Raw genomic sequence first — 21265 nt, forward strand, 5'->3', positions numbered from 1 at the left:
AAGGATTTTCTCAACGAAACTGCAATCAAACAGGGTCCTATGTTCCCAAACTTGTGATTCAAGTAAACATTGCATTGTTAGTCTCGGAAAAGGTCTCTGGGAAATCCTGAGTAAATTCGTTAAGATTCCCAAATTCTGAAGTTCAGGATGAGTTATGTATCTACCTTCTCATTCCAGAAGGTGGGAGGGGAGGAGGGTGTTCTAAGAAAGGGCAATTGAATCACAGCTTACAGGCACTTACAGAAGACCTGACATTTCCCTTGATGAGTGACTGGGGTGTGGGTGCCCCATTACTGTATGCATTATTTCTTGAGGAATACTTGATTGCTTTTAAGTGATACCCCAGTGTTTGAAAGTAGGAAGCAGGAAAGAGTTGGAAAGGCATTTTACCTAAGTGAAGAGGAAGTTGCCCTCAGGTAGTGGTAACATATGGCATGCGTGTTGTTCACCTTTGGTTTTCCCAGGGCGGGAGGGAATGCATTTTAAGAGATGCTATTAAGTGTGACTCGTTCTCAGAAAAAATAACGTGTAAATTTCAAATTCATGCTACAAGCAGATTAAGTTAATTTTGGCTAATCTTCGTGTATTATTTGCAGTGGTGACTGCAATGAAGATTAATAACCTTGACCATCATTAGCATAATCCTCTGTAATGCTGGATATAAAATCACATCATTTTAATAATCGAATTTAATGTTTCTCGACCACTGGGGGTTCTTGTAGCTTTGCAAGTATTAGCTGTAAATTCTTTAAACTAAAGGCAGATAACTTTGAAAATGATCAATGCCCCTGGAATATAAAATGCACTATGAATTATTTTAACCAGTCACAACATGCCTAGCTTTGTTTTCTTTGAGAGGTTGCCAATGTACGGTGTATGCATGTGTGTGTGAATGTGTGTCTGTTGAGAAGCGGGGATCTTTTCTTCTTAGCTAACATTTGCAAAATGGATAACCAGCTACTATATGAGGATGAATCAAGAAAGAGCACGGAGAGGCTATGGGCAGGCCTCAGTGTAGCATATTAGCCCAGGAGGCATTATCAATGTGACAGGAAAAGGTTCCAGTTTAGTTTCTGGCTATTATTCTCCATCTGATTCTGGGAAAATCATTTCTCTTGAATCTCGATCTCCTATGTGTAAGGCAAGGGCCATGACCTAGACGAATGGCTCTAACCGGCATGGCCTGCCTTCTCATCTGCATCCACAGACAGTGCCAGCACCTTGGTTTTGACAGCCATACAGAGGAGCCTTTTCCTGGATGCCGGGGCATTTTCTTTTCTCTCAGATTGCTCTATTCCTGTTGGCCTGCAGGGGGTGCTCTTACTCAGAGGCTCCTGAATTCTGAATTCGCAGAAATTGTCCATTTTGGAAAACTGGGCCCACCTCTGAGTTCTAATGTCCTGTTTTTCCAGCTTCCACAGTTATGCATGATGTAATAATGGATGAAATTTTCTTTATAATAGGAGACAACATTTTATTTAATGGTTAAATATAGTCTGGAAAAGATCAATGGGTACAACATAGCAGGTTACCCCATTTTTGTGCATTAGGTTTAGTGAGTTACCTGCTAGCAAGGACAGTGTGTTATGTTTAATTTTAACTTTTTTGTCTAGTGAAAAATGTCAGACTAGCCCTCCCTCAATCATCATCCAGAGCTAAGGCCCAAGGAAGACATTATACCCAGACAGACCGTGTTCTAGAAGAAAGCAGCAGCCAGCCAGAGGAATACCGAGCTAAGGCAGAGTCCTCTGGCTGCATTGTTTGCCAGTGCACACACAGCTAGGCTCAGGGGGCCGGGACTGAAAAGACATGAGGGCGAGATGAAAAGGAATCAAGCTTCGAGCAAATCACCATCTTTATAAAAATCTTGCCCCCTCCCATTCTCCTCTCTCCCCCTCCCCTCACCACCCAGGGGGAGGGGAGAGATCCTGGGGACGGCTGTGCCAGGCTGGGCACTGGCGGCCTCAGCAAGCTCTGGATCAGCGATGCTCAACTCAGGGTACCCCTTAGAGCCACCTGTGGTGCTTGAGGGACATACCCAGGTGTCACTCAGATTCTGCTTCTGAGTCTCCATGGATTGAGAAGCCTGGCTTGGGGTTTTCAAAAGCTTCTAAGATGAGTCTGCGGAGACCGTCTGCTCAGATAAATGGAGTGCTGTGTTGACCTGCCTGATACTTCACTTGAACATAGTTGGCAGTCTGCCTTATCACACATCAGTGTGTCTAGATATTCTCATTGATGGACAGCCATTTGCCTTAGGAGTGGCTCTCATGCTCTACTGGTGGTTAAAATGGGTTTAATGTTAAGGCCTTCCATGTGTTTTCATGTTGTGGGGGCAGTCTCCTAAGTCAACAGTACTATGAAAACCAGGGCCGTTCTGGCCTTGCTTAAGGGAGCAACCGTTTCCAGGGGACACTGCTTCCGACCTAAATTAAGATTTCCTCTTTCAAAAAATCTTGCGTTCACAACTATACACGTAGAGAAGGCAGAAGATAAAGGAAATCAGTCGCTTGCGTTTTTGGTTTTGGTTTTAGTCAGTTCTCTTCTTGTTTTTATTTAATGCCATCATATTATATCAGCATACGCCACAACATTTAAAAATGCCCATTCTCTCCAGCTTCAGTTCAAGAGGGAGTGGGGAAGGCCATAGACTAAGCCCACCTTCAAGATCACACTCCCATACTTCGCACAGAGGAAATGCAGTCTCCCATCCAGATCCTCAGACCCACACACCAGCCCACCACTCTCATTCCCGATGCCCTAAGCCTGGGTCTGGACGCATGTGGTCAACACACATCCTGGATCTTACAAATGGTGACCAGCAGTAGAACTGAAGCCTCTATGTTTTCGTTCACTCCCAAAGTGTGCTGAGAAATCCTAGGCTGTTTTGTCAATTTCGTTCCTGTAGATGAGTCATTTGCTCCTCAGTTTTCTATGGCCCAATTTTCCCATCGGAATAATGGGAATGATATGTCATCCACCTCACAGGGCGAGGACTAATTTATTGGCATTTGAGGTCCTTAGATGAAAGGTATGACTGTGTATAAGTATAAAGTGTTATTATTCAGTAATCACTGAGTTGGTAAATGTATTCATTCATATGGAATTTTTGGAGGAGAGCTTTAAGGAATGACAGCAGTAGAAATGCAGCTAGATATATTTTTGGAAACATTTTTTAGGTCTACCAACTTCGAAAAAGTCCCAAATATTACATACTCTTTCTAAAGCACCTAATTCGCATCAATATTATTATTGTTTGCCTAGAACTACGGAAAAGTTTATGGGAAGGAAAGTGAGGGTACAGGGTTTTCAACTTGGGGAAATTCATTTCCCATCCCCTGGCTGCCAGGCCTTCCTACTCACAATTCCACAAGTGTGCCTGCAGCTGTGAGGACAGCTGGAGCGATCTGTTGTGTTTCTGGTCCCCTCTGACATTTTGCAGTGTCTCTTTTGATTGACACTGTATACAGGGCATGACCTCTCTGACTTGGCCTTGCCTATTACGAAAGTGTCACCATGGGGGCAGGGAGCTGGAGAGATTTAGTTGGTTTGAATTATAATATGCCCTTGAGCTTTGAGCACAGCAACGGAAATCTGGCGACTCTTTCTGGAGCTCTAGCGACTTCTAACCAGAGCACATAGTTTCGTTACAAGCTGTCACACCATCGTAATAGAAGACCTTCAGCTAACGTAGAGAAAGGCTGATCATACAGGCAGCTGTATGATTTAGGTAGGCAGGGCCCATGGAGCTGTGAAGAGTTCGCTAGGACTCCTCTGCCTTCCAAGACACAGGTTCCCACCTGATTCAGGGAGAGAGATTTCCCTCTAGTCCACCTTCTGTGTATGTTACCAAAAGGAAGCCATATTTGGAGCTGATCTAAGCTCCAGCCCCTGCAGTTTCATTTGCCTTCCCTTAGTCAGGAACACAACACAATGAGAATAAAACCACGCACAGCATGTGAAGACCGGGCGCTTCTGATGCTGATGTGTGGAGAAGACTGGGCACTAGACTGAACACATTTTCAGCTGTTGCCTTATGGGAACCACAGAAATGGACTGAAATAAAACTTACGAAACCACTTTAACCACTCTTATTTATGCATTACCACCAAGGGAAAACAGTCAGTGAAACAGAAAAACGTTTTCCAAGGGAAAAATCAGTTTCCTCTTTGGTGACCTGAGAAAGTTTACCGTAACTCCATTCAAAACCTTCAGGCACTTGACTTTTTTTTTTTTTTTTAATATCCTTTACCTTTTTAATAAAAAGTAAAAAACAAACAAAAAATACATCAATGTTCTGAATAGAACCTCTCTATGTAAAGGTCTCACTAAACAAATAAACATAGGACCAGACCAAAGAAATGGAGCGGTGAATAGCAATATGATATATTATGAAGCATTTATATATGTATGTATATATTTTATATGAATGTGCGGGTTTATGTGTGTGCACCTATGTATGTATAAATCTAAATATTTGCCTACATACACGTCACACACATACATATTTATACTGACCTCTTTAGATTGAAGTCCAAGGCACTTTTTACAATGAACAGGTTAAAGCCATTAATTTAGAGCGTAACTGTTTCTGGGTACATATCAAGTTATGGCGCCAATGATCAGAATTCACATCTTTTCTTGCCCACCTTGGAGTGTTTCTTGTTGGTGCAATGAATAAGAGAATTGGCTTTAAAGGAGATTAGGGATGTTTCGAGCTGGTTAAACTAACTTCTCTTGCTAGTTTCTTCTAGGGGAGGAGAGTTCTGGTGAGCTGCTGAGTTCCTCAAGGAAAGAACACAGGGATGAAAAAACACAACAATTCCTGCACTATGCTAAGCAGAGACCCCTGTAGCCTTCCAGAGGACATGCCCTGAGGTTCCACCTGATATTCTGATGCCCTGGTAGCCTAGGCTAAAAAAAAAAAAAGACTAAAACTTAAAAACAGGGGCTTCGAGGTGGCTCAAGGCTATGAAGTGGCTGCTGTTTAGACAAGACCGGAAAAAGACTCTCTCTTACTGATTTTATTATGTTTTATGTAGACCATTCAAGCTACATAGCCTCAAGTGGAACTTTAAGATGCATTTGTTTTTATCCTTATGATCATTCAGAACCTTCGTATCATCAAATAATTCTGTAAATGAGGCCAGGAAGAAACAGTTTCATTCTCTAATTATTAACGAGGTTGGTTATCACTGTGCTGAGGTGAGGCCAGCGCTTATCAGTATTTCCGGTGCACGCAGGTCACCTGGGGATTTGTTAAAAGCCCAGTTCTGATGAAGAAGGTTTTGTGTGGGGCCTGAGAATTGTGCATTTCTAACAAACTTACAGATGGCGCCAACGCTGCCGGTCTGTGGACCACACTTTGAGTAGCAAGGGTTAGCAGGTAGCCATAGACTTGAATTACTGTCAAGGGGTCTGCTTTCCCCAAATGATGAATTTGCATTTATATCCTTGATTCTAGCTGGAATACAACTTTGAGGGGATAGGTCAGAATATATTTGCTCTTTATAAATGTAAGTCTTAGTCTGAGCAATGTTAGAAGGAAAAACTAAAAGAAAAACGCATTTAGTAGCAGAAAAATGTTAAGAAATAAATCAATTACCACAATACATTCATCGATCAATTGTAAAATTGAAAATAGGCTAATTTCCATTATCTGATGAGTAAGTAACCTTATAAAAACAGGTGCCCTGGAGTTCAGATGGCTTTAGTGGAGCTCAGCCTAACATACAACTGAGGAGTAAAATACAGATACTGAAGAATTTAGCTCCATAAAAAGAAAACTGTGTGCGAGTTAGGGCTCAGTTACACAAACAGCCCGGAAACGGGCCTTTAGACATTTCTCTTTCAGACAGCATGAATAGCTACTGTCATTGAGGCCCAAGACTTATCTACCTTTAAGCTGACATAAATTGAAATTTGAGAGGATTCCAGCCTTTTCCCAGGAGAAAACTTGTTTTGCACTGTCTGTAAATCGATGTGAATTTCCAGGGTTTGGGAAGGGAAGAGACACACAAGCTCAGTTGAACCTGCCCCAGTGCAACCTGGTTCGCACCTGTACAATATCACACCAAAGCGACAATAGCAAGTGAGGGTCCTTGGTGAGAAGAGGCTCACTGATTCATGTAACCACACACATCCTGTTTTCATCTAGAAGGAGGGCCTTAGCCATACGAAGGAGGGAACTGAGAACTTCCACATGTGTGTCTCAGCTGCTCTACAGAGAAAGGGGGCTGTGGATTCCATGAGTTGCTTAATTTTGCCATAAAGGACAATATCTCAATGGGAACTCTTTTTCCTCCCAGCTAGAGGAAGCTAGCAAAAAAGGCAGCCCAGCTCTTTGCTGGCTCTGGCTGTTCATGTCCTGCTGGCTCCTCCCATCACTCCCTTAGGAGCTTGGCTCCATGTTGTTGATAAACGTGTGGGAACCTTGCTCCCTCACGGGTACGGCCAACTTAGAAAAGCACATCTGCACACTGGACTCCTGTTGGGCCTTGTGTAGACTGGAAAGCCAACCCCGGTTTCACTTACACAGAGAAACTCCGAATGGCTAGAATTTTGAGCATTTTCAGTTACAGGAAAACAGGACTCTTCTTATACCCAATTTTGACATTGTCAAAGGAAAGTTGGTTGGCTGAGTTTGAGACTTACATAATTTACGTAATGAGGCCTTTGGATTTATATAGAAAGAGCCTGCACTTTTATTAAACTGGTTTGCACAGCTACTAAAGTGATGGCTTTTAGAATCTCTTCTCAAATGGCTTCATAGAACTTAGGGTAGAATTATTTTTCCAAGCTTGGAATAATGTTCTTTTGTCTCTAATACTCAGGCCTGGGAGAATTAGAACATGGCAGTTCAGTAGGCTGTGGTAGGAGGACCCTTGGTCTGGGTGCCTGGCAATCATTAACAGTGATGTGTACTCAGAAACAGTCACTGGGAGAGCGGGCTGACAGTCAACCTGCTAAACACTAGTTTGATACAAAATGTTAGTTGAAAGTTACAATATATTTTATAATATATCAATATATTTCATATTTAAAATAAACTGTTATGCTTTCTCCTATCATTAAAAAATAGCAAGCAGTACAGAGGCAAGATGCAAATTCATATTAAAGCTCGTCTGATTCTGAATAGAAACACTTCAGTTTCTGAGCTTGCCATGAAAATATTTCCTCCATTAACATCCTGTCATTCTCTTTTGCTGTTCTCTTGTGGCCAGTGCAGAATGGAGAGTCTGGGACCAAAACTGAGTTGTTGCGCCATTAAAAACCGTATCTGATGAAGGTGGATCAGTCCTGGTTGAGATTCAAAAACCAAGACAACATGACACAGCTAGAGGATGTTTATTCCATGTCCTTCTTCTGTGAAGCTGGATGCTGGCTGCTTTGATCAGATTCAGACATGTATATGTACTTTTTCTTTTTGGCTATAAATGTCAACATCTCTTTGGGATCCTAACTGCAGGTTGGTGTTGAATTTTGTGCTTTTCCTCCACCAGCTTGGTTGGTCACGATGTCTCTTTTGTTTCAACACATAGCCCACGCCCAAGATTACAGCTTCCAGGATACATTTTTCAGGTGTGTAAACAACTGTCACAGGGCACTTGGCACCTAGATTTGGAGGTCATAAGTTGGAGATTTGACAATGGTTTTGTTCAGAGGGAGCTCCAGTTCATGTTTGGGTGTTTCCAGTAATGGCATAAGACAAAAAGATCACAGTTATATATTTTTTCTATCTGTATATATGTATATACCATTGCACTGAGTACTTTTTCATAAGCTGCGGTCTGTTTCAATAAAAATCTACGTATTACTTGTCTGACAGGAGTTTAACGTTAATTTCTATTCATGCAGCCTGGCACAAGCTTTCTACTACCACAAGCAGACAGTTAATATTTCTATCCCTGTAAACTCCTTTCTTAGTGGTGCCAATGATCCCATTTCCTGAACGTTTACTTGGGCGGCAGTAGAGAAGGAAAGGATAGTGTCGGGGCGTCAGCAAGCCCACGGACTGCAAGGAGAGAGAAGGGGTTGTTTGTGCCTCCCGGGAAGCCACAAGGTAGCTGTCTAAGGTACTGAAATCCAACCCTGCAGAGTCAATAGGGATCCTTCATCTGCTTCTAGCAACTCTCAGAGAAGAATGAATATAGAAAACTGGGGACATATTTTAGGATTTAAAAACAGTAACTTAAAAAGAGTAGGACCTACTGGTAGTGCAATGACTTCACAGTATTTCAGCTGTGGCACTGTGATGGGAGCAACACCGTTTGTTCTGGGTGAAACACTGATTCTCAATTTGGAGTGTACTGTTTGTTGAGTTGCACTCTGGAGGAGGAGGAAAGTCCTGGGACTATGTGCTAATCCCGTACTTCTCCCTGCTGATTTTACCACTATTTAATATGCACTAATTACTTTTTGGTAGCTACTGACTGCATTCAAATGTAACATCAAGTTGTGGATTGGATACAGTCAGTCTAGGCTGCTGTTGATGACAAAGGGGATTTCAGTTGTTCTCTATTGAATTCTTTGTACTTAAGAATATTAACTATTCTCTTCTTTTAGGTACAGAGAAACTGATGAATGAGGTGGTTATATGAATTGGCCAAAAATGTGGATCCAGTCTTAGATTTTTATTTATTCTGATTCTGTATCACTAGGTTTCTTCTTTTCCATGATTGTTTATTCACAAAGAAATTATAAAAATTTAAGGGGGAAATCCCCCAATAGATTAAAATCATTACTTCTTCAATGCTGTTCCTTCTTGGCCTTTAATAATAAAAATAGCTTGTATATGCTCAGTGCTTGGAATTTACTTTCGCGTACATTTTCTATGTCTCCTAATTCACAAGATTGTTGTTCTACCACTGGCCCCTGCTGAGGTCGGTCAGTGGTGGCTCGGGGCCTTCCCCCTCTTGTTCTTTTGGATTGTATTAAGCACTTCTAGAGACATGATGTCATGAAGTTACGTGTTATGAAGATGGCAAGAACAGTTCGTAGACACTTTATGACAATTTATTGATGATGATCACATATATGTGGCCTTTGATCCAAGGGTGAAGACTTTTATTTGGACTTCAATCTAAGGAGGAATGAGCCCCTACTCTGGTATAATTTACCAACTAATGCTATGTCCTGAATTCCACTGAGATTAGTGGTCTTAAAGTATCACAGTACATCCCTGACTTTACAGTACATGAAGCTATAATATGGCTTAAGCAACAGGGAGGAGGGTGGCTCCTTATTTCTAATTCAAGTGTCTAGATATTTTAGGGAATATTAGAGTGATTTTATCTGTCACTGAGTTATCAGAAAGATTATAGGAGGGGATCTGCCATTGGGTCAGTCCTCCAGGAGTGGGCACATCTTGATCAGTACAGTATTGAAGTGAGGTTACCATAATTAATAGTTTTTACATATAGCCAATTTTTTTTTTGAGATGGAGCCTTGCTTGAGAGGCTGGAGAGCAGTGGTGCAATCTTAGCTCACTGCAACCTCTGCCTCTCGGGTTCAAGTTATTCTCCTGCCTCGGCCTCCCAAGTAGCTGAGACTATAGCTACCCACCAACACAGCTAATTTTTATATTTTTAGTAGAGATGGGGTTTCGCCATGTTGGCCAGGCTGATCTTGAACTTCTGATCTCAGGTGATCCTGTCTCCTCGGCCTCCCAAAATGCTGGGATTACAGGTGTGAGCCACTGCGCCTGGCTATAGCCAATTCTTGAGCAGATAATTAAACCTCCTCCACTACAAAACTTGAAAGTAAGGTGCAAGAAGGCATGACATAAGAATCCACCTGCCCCTTTTCCCATCTGACTGTGATGCTGAGGTGTGGTGGAATTAGCCGAAAGGTGTAGGAAGAAAACTTGGGTGAGTTACACCCAGAATAATTATACCTAAGTCATCAAGAGTTGATTGTACTTGCGGCAGAACAGGTAACTTTCCCACATAAAGCTGAATGCTAGTACAGAGGAATAGCTTTCCATTTGCTATTACAGGATCAACGTGCAGGTTCGATCATTTTTTTTTGAAGCATAAGTATTCTCTTGCCAAGAACAAAAATCATGTATAGCTATTGCACTACCAATAGGTCAAGTCATGCTACGAATGTCCATGTGTTTCTAGGATGCCAGTGGCTACTGCTACCAGAAAGAACTCCCATCACTTCCTTGACTAATGTTGCTAGTTTGGTCTTTAGGGTTTAACTAAGTGAGAGCATCAGTGATGGGTGAAAGAATTATTCGCAGACCACAATGGATAAATCACAGTCTGTGCACACTTTTGGCCAGGAAGAGTGGCAGTGGAATCTTGCATGTCATTTGGTTGAAATTAAGACTAAATCTCTATATGCGCATACACCCACACCCACACCCACATGCACACATATCACGGGGTTACATCAGAATGAAAGAGGTGAATAAGAATCACTAGTTGAAGGCTGTAGGTTTAAATGATAAGGATTGGCACACTCAGATCAGCCCACCAGTGGTCTTCACTTCGTGAAATGGAACTAATACCACAAGGAAACTGCATGGTTATTTCATCTGTTTACACATCTGCTTATATGTTCAGCTGAACTGTCACTGAAAACAGGAGCACCATTCTTGGGACATGAAAAAAGGAGGGGAAACTTTCAGATAATCAACAGTTAAAAGGACAAGTAAAAAAATAAGCCAACAGCAAGTGTGGCATCTCTGGTATGCAAAACGACTAACGAAAGTGTTCAAAGGAATTATCAAGGCAAGCCATTAAGACTATAAAGCATCAAAGGAGCAGCAGCAATAGCAAGAGACAGAAGAGCGCTAGCAAGAGACTGGATCTTCCTGAAAGAGCGGCCTTGGCTCTGCAGTTGTCTACCTTGTGCTGTCCTTAGAAGAACAGGTCCAGTGCTGCAGAAGAAAAATCTCCATGCCAAGGCACTGCCTTCAGAATGGCAATGATGTCTTCTTACAAAGGTAAACCCAAGATGACAACCACAGGCAAAAAATCACTCTTTAGTTTTACCTGCCACAGATGAAATAGTCCACACAGTGCCATTCAATTTCCCACAGGCAGAAACCAAAGACCTCAGAATGAGAAAAGTGATGAGTAACGCAACAGTTTTCATACCATGAATGCTACGTGTGGTCAGATTACGGAGCAATGAAAAAATTTTTCAGTGCCTCTCACTACACTGAACCTTGATGTTTCTGAAGTCTCTTGGAGTTTGAGATGCATCGGAATAGTTTTTGCACCAAGATTAACATGGCACAGTGGGAACAGGCTACTGACAAATCTATGTCCTCTTACCTTACCCACAGGGCTCCCTAAGGGCTCCCTTTATTCTCACAACATTTCATTCTGAGATGACTTCAGGTCAGGTAGAAGGGACCACATGGGCCACGCTTCATCACTTCTCCCAGCTCAGAGGCTCACAGGTGAGGCACTTGGCCCTTTTGCACTCCTAACATCTGGGGCTGGAAACCTGTTGCCGGATAAATACAGCTCAGCAAATCTCCAAAGCATACTTCTATTCTCTAAGGTGTTATTGAGTTGCTCTTGTCGGTACATGTCTGCACACACACGCATAATTTCTTGTCCTCTCCCTCCCATGCATACAGACATACACCTGGTCATGTGGTCCATCAAAACACAAGCTTCTTCGGATGGAAGAAGAAAACCGTAGATGCTGTTATTTTTAGAAGCCTGCTTACCCCTCCTGAATGCCAACAATTTTGGCTTGGCATCCATTTCAAATCAAGCAAGGGGCATATCCAGGACGAAGCAATGTGCATTGTGTCTGAAGGGACCGCACCTTCAGTGAAACTCAGAATGTGTCCGGTGCTAGACAACTACCTGAACTGAAAGCACCCCACGTTCAGATTCAAACCAGCTCAACACCCATGGAACGGGTGCCTACTGTGTGCAGGGTAAGGTGTCAAGTCCCTTTTTATTTGGATTAAGCTCAAATAAGAAAGGACCTGGACCGAAAGCTGGATGTGTGTGTGTACATGTACACGCTTGCAAACACACAGGTTTATATGGGTGTTTATATTGAGGGGAAAACCTGGCTTTTTATTCGTCTGTGTCTTTTTTTTTTTTTTTTTTCGGTCTGATTTGGGTATATTTGTTTTGGCAAGTTGTGGGCAGCTCTCTTTTCCTTTCGTCACACAGAGGCTTCTGTAGACAAAAGGAAGAGAGGCAGGCGTGTTCAAAGACCCCCATGGTAAAGAACCCATTCCCCAAGCCTGACATGACCCCCTCTCCCAGTGGACCCCTCTTCTGGACTTGCTTCACTGTTGGCTACTTCAGTGCATCTGACCCCCACCCCCCACGTGAAGACCTGAGATTGAGCGTGGATTTCTGTTCTCCACCAGCTCTGCAGCAAGGGCCCTGCCAGAGGCGTCGCTTCCTCATCTCCTCTTCCCGCTCCCAAGTAGAGGCACCTAAACAGAGATTAGATTTCTGGTTTCAAGGCATGTCGGACCAAGCACGCTGAATGAACATGAGTTAGTTAATTAGCTCGGTCTCTCTTCTTTCCAGTCCCTGGTCTGAATGTTCCTTGATGGCAAAGCGACCAGGAGAGAGTTGATTTGCATCTTAAGACCTATGGGTAATGCTTCTGGAGTGGGGAGATTTATTTAGCAACTGCTTGAACTTGTGTATGGGGTCGGGAAGGAGGTGGAGCTGACCCCAATCGGGCTATCGGAGACGGGGGTGTGGGTGGTGCCCACTGCCACGCTGACACCCCGGGCCTCGATGATGGCAGACAGGAGCTGCTGCTGCTGCTGGCGCAGGGTGTCGGCGATGAGCAGCGGCAGGGAGTTGAAGCTGGCGGTGAGATGCTCCAGCTTGGACTCCAGGCTGCCAATCTGCTTCTCCAGGTCTTCGCTCCGGTCATTGAGTTCTGTGATTAAGTCATACATGACATTCTGCATCTGTGTGGAGAGAGGGAGAGGCGAGAGACAGGGAGATGACAGGTCATCACAGAGGAAGCTGCAATGGGAGAAATGAAATGCCCTCCACAGCATGACAGGAGCCACTTCCACACCAGCTGATCTGGTCAAGGAAGGACACAGGTTTATTTCCCAAAGACAGGGAGGCTGAAGTGTGGACATTTTTTTTCTTATTACAAAAGTAATGAGTATTAATGACAGTGTTTTATTAGAGAACATGTACCAAGGGGGAAAAAGTGGCCCCTTTTTTCCTTAAATTAAGTGAGTCTCTAAACTGTCACATGTTCTTACAGGGCCACGGACTCTCAGCTCACATGGCTGCTGGCATCTAATGATTCCAGAAATGTTGCTGGTGGGGAATGGATAGTGCATAGTTGTGGAATTCGTAGACCAGGGTTTAAGTGCACATCTGCAGCCCAGCAACAACGTGCCCTCTGCCAGGCGCCTGGCCTCTCTCAATCTCGGTTGCCTTAGAAAATCGGAGTTAGTAACTATATACAGTTAGGAGTTATTGCACATCCCCCAACCTCCATGTTAACACAGCAGCCAGGATGTAAAGTGAATGAACTCCCAGGCACAGTGCTTAGCCAAAGGGGGCTGCCTTGCTGAGGGTGGCCCTTCCCCTGCCTCGTCCACAAGGCCTCCCACTGAGACATCCCTGAAGGGTCCTTCCAACCGGCTGAGGTCTTTGTTGACTGTCTCACAGTTCAAACTCTCCCTCTGACCAATCCAGCGGCCCTCATTCCTTGGCAGCGGTCCTGAGTGTGCTCCCCAATGCCCCTCCTGCCCTCACACTGACTCCCCGTGTTCCAGGGGTGCCGGCCGATTACTAGTGCTCCTTCCCCAATACCCTGTCACCCCCTTGTTGGTCTGCAGAGTTCCAGTCTATGCGACAGATGTTTTCCTCCCAGCAAGTTAGCAAATGCCATCCTGGCTGTGCACATCAGACTTGGGAACAAGATTCATGGGCGTCTTCAGGCTCCCAGGCATCAGGGAGTGAGGCTCCTGGGGTGGCAATGCAGAGGGCCAGACCGGGGGTTGCTTGGTCATCCCCAAGACACTGTGGCTCTTTGGGTTTCTGGTGATCTGCCAGTGACACGCCAATCCTATTTCACCTGAAATTTCAGGTTGCTCCAGGAAGATACAGAAACCATTTGTGTCCCAGGGACCAAAGAAGCAGCAAGGAAGACAAGAGGAAAAAGAGGAGTAAAAGAAGATGTGAGAAGCCAGAGAAGAATGAAGGGAGCAGGGATGCGACACGCAGCGACCCTCCCCGGAAGACTCCGTGCGCCACAGGGAAATTCACTGGGCAGCATAGGGAAAGGTTGAGCAGCAGCATGGAGATGGCCCTGCTCCCATGAGCTGTGCTGTTGCCAGAGCAGGACACTGTGTCGTGAGTGCCCTTGGAGGACAGGGCGACATTAGAAGTGAAAGTTCTCCCTTTATTAATCAACATGACAGAGCCCCTCGAGGTGCACCCTCTTCCAGAATGTGCAAAATCACCCATTTCATTTGACCGCAGGGGAGCCCTGATGAGCTCTGGATGCAGAGTCTAGGCCCTCACGCTGGTGCTCACCAACTGCCTGACCGTGGGATGTCACTTTGTTCCTTTGGGTCTTGGTTTCCTCATCTATATTCATAATCAGAACTACCAACTGCAAAACCTTTCTAGTTTACGAAGCATTTTCAAAGATATCATCTTATCCGACCACCTGAGCCTCCGAAGGTAGGAATCATTTTTACATTTCAATTGAAGTAATTGAAGCAATCAGGAAAAGACTCCAAGCCCTCCCAGCTCTGCCAGCCTATAGGACAGCAATTCAATACAGACATAATATGTGGAGGCCACATGCCATATTCTTAATTTAGAGAGGACCAAAGGGCAGGAGTGGGAAGGCGCTGAGCTGGGAGGCTACAGCACACAGACAGAAAAGAGAGAGAACACAGTGTTATCTCCCCTGCTCTGTTGCTTGGTGACAGGATGCCAGGGGGAATGTGGACCAGTGTGAAGTGTGCTAAGCTGTTGCCAGGACCTTGGCTGAGTCTCCTGGGAGGAAAAGACAGACAGGAGGGACGTCAGAGCTCGCCTCCTGCGAACTTTTTGCTCTGCAGATTTTTCTCTTAACCCTTTTCTGCACACTCTTTCTTCCCAGGTAACTTGCTCCTGGGTTACTGATGGCTTAGTTCCCCCACCCAATACAGGAGCGTCTTTGCAGTTCACTGAGGTGTTCGCTTCACCTGGTCTGCTCTGTGGGCCCCATGTCTCTGAGAGGCGGTGGGTGACATTGCAGAAATGCAGGCCTGAAAGTTGAGTTTGTCCCATGTCCCCAGGGAACATCGGTCACAGTTTGTCCTGCAAAGTGAGAGGAGAGACAGGAAACACCGCCACTCGTGGAAGAAGCATCCTGGGGCATGTTGATGGGCTATTCCTGAAGTCACAAGTGGGCCCCTGGCTCTGTTTGCTCTCTATGGCCCTCTTCCCAGCCAAAGCTGATTGGTCCCAGGGTGGATACAGGGCCCAAACTGGCCAATCATCTCTTCTGAGAATTTAGAATTAAGACCAGTAAAGGGCCAATGAGTCTTCGCCTGTGGCTAAAACTGTCATAGGTAATCTCTGAATTGGAGCCTGTTACAGTCTGTCGTGGGGACAAGAGGCATACAGGGATAGAAAGAGAGGGAGAAAGAGGGAAAGGAAGAGAGAGACAGGGAGAGGGAGAGAGAACTGAAGCAGTCACTCGCACAGAAGGAGAGAGAAGCAATGGTGAGAGACCTCACCTCCCCCCTGGCGAGGGGGGCTTCCCAGGTCTGCTTCAAGTCAGTTCCTTCCTGCAGTCTGGCCACATGCCTCCTTTGAGGCTCTGCCTGGAATGAGACTCCCTTCTAGCCTTAGAATAGATTTCTCCATTTTTAAACCTAGTCCCAGTGGGTTTCTGATATTAAAACCAACACACCCAAAACCTGAGGGAGTTCTCTCCTGCATGCCTACGTTCCACTCCCACTCCACGCTCCCAGGAACCATGGTGCACTCCACGTGAACACCCTCCTCCGAAGGCACACAGGCCTGGGGGCTTCTCCCCAGTGGTGCCAAGCTGCTGACAGCCTGACTGAAGTCCTCACAGGTTTAGGAGGCCCTTTCTGTGGCTCAGTCCCTTTACCGAACAAGGTGCACGCACATGGCCCCGCAATAGTGATTTCTCTGCACCCTTTTCGAAGGGTGCTTAATATGCCTGAGGGAGTGTCTCTTGCTTACCCAGGGAACGTGTTCCATTATGATAATTGACATCTGCTGGAATGTTCCACCAGCCTGACCCTGAGCTGTATACAATATACAATTCCTATCAAGAGGCAGTGAGGAGGGAGGGCTCCAATTCAGCTCTAGCAGTGCGGCCTTCAGCTCCCTCACCTGGGTGATTTGCAAGACGAGAGAGTTTCTTTACAGTATTTATGGCAGCTCAGGACCAGAAACACAGAGTGAAAGAATGATGGCAAGCCTGACACCTTAGGGTTCTCAAAAGAAGGCGCTCTTTTTCGGTATCTTCATGTAAAGACATGCACCCCCCCACACACACCACGGTCACCAACTTGAGGCCAGAAAAACTGGCTGGTAAGGATTGGAGGATGCAGAAAAATGAACTTCTAAGTATTACAGCAAACTGGTGTGACCTGGGCAGTCAGCATGGCCACCGTCACTGTCTGGTCCTCGCTAGTGCGCTTCACAGCACTGCAAACGGAAGCCCAGCCACAGCAGTCCCTCCATGTGCAGCCCATAAAATGACATGGAAAAGATTTAGTAGGCCAGCTCATTAATTCCATGCAAAGACGCACCTGAGCGATGTCACTTAAGAAACTAACGCCAAGTTTTAAAAGACTACAAGATACACCGGTAGATGGCAAATGGAGCCAACGTGAGCCTGGGCGTTTCTGAACCAAGCGAGAAGTTTTCTTTGTTTGTCTGGTCCCGCAAAGTGTGAACCTTGCCAGGACTCACAGGTGCGCCTGAGAAGACTCAGTGTCTTGTATTCTAGGGGACATCCCCAGATGCTGCCACTCACCTTGGAAAGATCCACCAGGGTGTTGGCTTGGTCGCTGAGCTTCCTCTGCTCCATCTTGACGCTCCTCAGCCTGTGGGGAAGAGTGATAACAGGCAAGCCCTTCAGGTCCATGCAGAGGTTCAGCCGCACTAGCAGCCCCCAGCCTTACCACTGCCTCTGATTTGGGGACCCAGCATGGGGACTGTGAACCTGGGGAACAACTGAGGCTTTTACTTTCCTGGGGCCTGTCAGAGCCCCCAGAAAGCAAACTCTTGTCCCCACCCATGCTCACCTGCAGTCACCTGTCTCCTTGCTATTCCCAGATTGTTTGCCTCTTCTATACCTGGGCTGCGCCTTCCATCTTGAGTGCATTATTCTCAGCTTTTCAGGGGGTCCCCAAACCTCTCCATCAGAATAAATGTTTTCATCCTTCGCTTTTCCACTATACTTTACAAACTCTCCCATCACAGAAAGCAGCAGTTTGATTTGAGTTGCAATGCATGGTGTATGTGTGTGGTGTGTTCTGTGTGGGTTTTGTATGTGATGTGTTTGTAGTTTCTGTGTTGTGTGTGTGTGTGGGGGGGCTGTGTGTGGAGGCATGTGGTATGTGTGTGATGTGTGTGTGTGGTGTATGTGGTTTTTGGTGTGTGTATGGAGTGTTGGTATGTGTGGGTTGTGTGTTGTATGTGTGTGTGGTTTGTGTGTGGTGTATGTGGTTTGTTTGTGGTGTGCGTGGTGTGTGTATGGAGTGTGTGGTGTGTGTGGTTTGTGTGTATATGGTGTGTTTGGTGTGTGGGGGCATGTGTGTATGGTTTGTGTGTATGTTACGTGTGTATGGGGTGTGTGTTTGTGTGGGTGTGTGTGATGTGTGGTGTGTGTAGTGTATGTGTGGTGTGTGTAATTGTGGAGTGTGGGGTGTGAGCTTGTATGTGATGTGTGTGTGGTATGTTGTGTGTGTTGTGTGTGGTGCATGTGACATGTGTGTTATATGTGGTGTGTGTGTGGTATGTGGTGTGTGTGGTGTGTGGGAGGTGTGTGGGGTGTGTGGTGTTTGTGTATGGTGTGCATGGTGTGTGATGTATGTTGTGTGTGGTGTGTGTGTGATGTGTGATGTGTGTGGTGTGAGTAGTGTGTGTGGTGTGTATGTGATATGTGGTGTGTTTGGTGTGTGATGTGTGTGTGTGGTGTTTGTGGTCTTATGGTGTGTGTGAGGTGTGGGTATGTATGTGTGTGGTATGTGTGTGATGTGTGGTGTGTGTATAGTGTGTGTGATGTGTGGTGTGTGTAGTGCATGTGTGATGTATAGTGTGTGTGTCATGAGTGGTGTATGTGTGATGTATAGTATGTGTGGTGTGTATAATGTGTGTGATGTGTGGTGTATGGTATGTGTGGTGTGTGTGTGATTAATAGTGTGTGTTGTATGTATAGTGTGTGTGATGTGTGGTGTGTGTGATGTATAGTATGTGTGGTGTGTATAGTATGTGTGATGTGTGTGATGTGTGGTGTGTATGTGATGTATAGTGTGTGGTGTGTATGGTGTGTGTGATGTGTGGTGTGTGGTGTGTGTGTGATGAATAGTGTGTGTGGTATGTGTAGTGTGTGTGATGTGTGGCGTATAGTGTGTGTAGTGTGTATGGTGTGTGTGACGTATAGTGTGTGGGGTGTGTGTGTGTATAGAATGTGAAAGCCCTTAGAGGTTCTTACTCTAGCTTTTACCTTCCAGAGCAGCCTGCCCAATTCCTGGCACGTGGCTGGTGCAGTCAGTGAATGATCAGACCCAGTTCACCACTCCACTTGCTGAGTGGAACAGAACGGATTTCTTCTGTGCCTCCTGGGTACGTGAGAAAGTACTGACAGAGCTGTAGGAGTCCCGCCACGCCTAGCCTGGCGTGTGACGGCTGAACCGCTGTGGCATACTCACTGGTGGATAGCCTGGAGGAACTTCCTCTGGTGCTTCCTGACTTTGGCATGGTCAATCTTCTTTAGCAGCTTTGTGTGTTTGTAGATTAACCATGTTTCCCGAAGGACATTGGCTGCAGCATTCTTGATCTAAGGAAGAAGAAATAAAGTAGGCGCTATCAGGCTCATTTTCTTAGGTTCATATAATATGTTTTTTTGTGGTTGCTACTGCAGTCTACCTCATAAGGAAACGATTTTCCAATGATCTATATTCTTTTTTTTTTTGAGACGGAGTTTCACTTTTGTTACCCAGGCTGGAGTGCAATGGCGCGATCTTGGCTCACCACAACCTCCACCTCCTGGGTTCAGGCAATTCTCCTGCCTCAGCCTCCTGAGTAGCTGGGATTACAGGCACACGCCACCATGCTCAGATAATTTTTTGTATTTTTAGTAGAGACGGGGTTTCACCATGTTGACCAGATGGTCTCGATCTCTTGACCTCGTGATCCACCCACCTCAGCCTCCCAAAGTGCTGGGATTACAGGCGTGAGCCACCGCACCCAGGCTCAATGATCTATATTCTTAATCAAAATCATGAAATTCCTAGAAAAGATGATTAAGGCTGGGAGCATTAGCTCACACCTGTAATCCCAGTACTTTGGGAGGCTGAGGCGGGTGGGTCACCAGAGGTTAACAGTTTGAGACCAGCCTGGCCAACATGGTGAAACCCTGTCTCTAAGAAAAATACAAAATTAGCCAGGTATGGTGGTGCATGCCTGTAATCCCAGCTACTTGAGGGACCGAGGCAGGAGAATTGCTTGAACCTGGGAGGCAGAGGTCGCAGTGAGCTGAGATGGCATCATTGCACTCCAGCCTGGGCAACAAGACTCTGTCTCAAAACAAAAAAAAAAAGATGATTAAAATTCATCTCTTATTAATCTTCTATTGGACACTGCAGACCACAGCTTAAAGTTGAAGGGTGTTTCTTTCTTTCTTTTTTTTTCCTTAATTATTTCAGTACTGTCTATTAACTGCTGTTGCCAATGCTATATTTAGACAGGCTGCATGAGACCTTGAGTCCCAGAGTCCCCTTGGAAAATAGCTAGCAATATATCACTGCCGCCCTTACGTGCAGACTTCTGAACTTTACCTGAGATTGCCACTTAGCGTATATGGTACATTGCTTGGATTCAGAGAGTAAACAGATTTTGTATCACCTGGAGATTTGAAAAGACTTCTTTGAGAAGATGTCTTTCCCACTGATTGGAACTGTAGGTACCAGCAAGTCCATTGTCTCTTTTCCCAAATGGCCAAAAACATTTGCACTGCAATTTTGCATGTAAATGTAATTGGCACAAAACGGAAATAATTTCAAAGCAATGTCTGGAAATCAGTGAAGATATTTAGGTGTGAAAGCAGAGCGTCCTCGTTCCCAAGGCTGGCTCCTTCACTGTGCACTGTGATCACACGATTCCACAGATGACGCTGTCATCTGTTGACATGGAAACCACTGATAACACCAAGCTCACGACTGAGCTGAGATGTATCAATGGCATCCAGATGGCAGGGGACAAAGTTTTAATCCAAACACAGACATCTTCGGCAATTAGTAACAAGAGCAAGAGAAAACATTCCTTATTAAGCACAAGCTAAACAGATTTTTGATTAAGCATCCCCATTTCTGTCAGCCATGCGGACTGGCACGGGTCCACAGGCCTGGGGCCTGAAAGTAAGGAGGCCAGCCTAATAGAAATCAGGTTACTAGCCAGAAAGGGTTTTAATAAAATTAGAGAATACAGACCTGCCTCTTCTGACTGACATCAACAGATGGGACGTTGTTAAAATCCCAAGACGTGTGGGAAGGCTAGGAAACATCGTTTTGCAGGCTGATAACTTTTGTGTGTGTATGTTTTTAAAATTTATTACTAAGGCTGGATTCTATTTTTCATTGGCGCTGAAGTGATGTTTTTAAAAGAACAGCTAAGTCTTCTCAGAAATGTCTAAGGGACATAAATATTGCTTTAAAAAAATTCAGTAAAGATCCACCATGAAAATGGTCTTAAATGACTTAATTGCCCGCCTCTGGAACTTTCTTGCCTGAAAAGAAGCAGGTGGTGGTGAGAAGCTGGAAACAGTGGGTGTCCAGGAGAGGACAGCGTGGTCTCTGGGGTCCTGCTTAGGGGGATAGAGTGAACAGCGGCCTTCTGGCAAAAAAAAAAAAAAAAACCGGCATGGAAGGGAAGCCTTGTCTTCTTCAGAGCGCACATTTAATACTACTGCCCTCCTTGCAGGGAGAGGGGGCAATTTGATGTGTCATTTCTTCAGTTTCCCCGGGCACTTAGCCTCTTAGGAAAGCCTCACAGAAACTGGAAAGTCTGCAGGTGAATCCTGCTCTGTCAAT

At 45.2% G+C, this 21265-nt stretch overlaps 1 protein-coding gene across 6 annotated transcripts in view; it reads right to left on the bottom strand.

The window, feature by feature from the left end:
- Window positions 1–2515: 2515 nt before the first annotated feature.
- KCNN3 (potassium calcium-activated channel subfamily N member 3) overlaps window positions 2516–21265 on the bottom strand; it is a 176836-nt gene continuing 158086 nt past the window's right edge. For 5 of the 6 annotated variants that reach the window (XM_002760046.7, XM_035280238.3, XM_035280237.3 and 2 more), the window contains exons 6-8: window positions 18887–19014; window positions 16987–17056; window positions 2516–12916 (exon numbers count right to left, since the gene is read on the bottom strand). In XM_002760046.7, the coding sequence (XP_002760092.1) occupies window positions 12620–12916; window positions 16987–17056; window positions 18887–19014 (495 nt within the window). In that variant the 3' untranslated portion in view covers window positions 2516–12619. The remainder of the gene's footprint in view (window positions 12917–16986; window positions 17057–18886; window positions 19015–21265) is intronic. The other variant, XM_035280236.3, reaches the window with a different exon arrangement.

This window comes from Callithrix jacchus, chromosome 18, assembly GCF_049354715.1.
Source record: "Callithrix jacchus isolate 240 chromosome 18, calJac240_pri, whole genome shotgun sequence".
Lineage (NCBI taxonomy): Eukaryota > Metazoa > Chordata > Mammalia > Primates > Cebidae > Callithrix > Callithrix jacchus.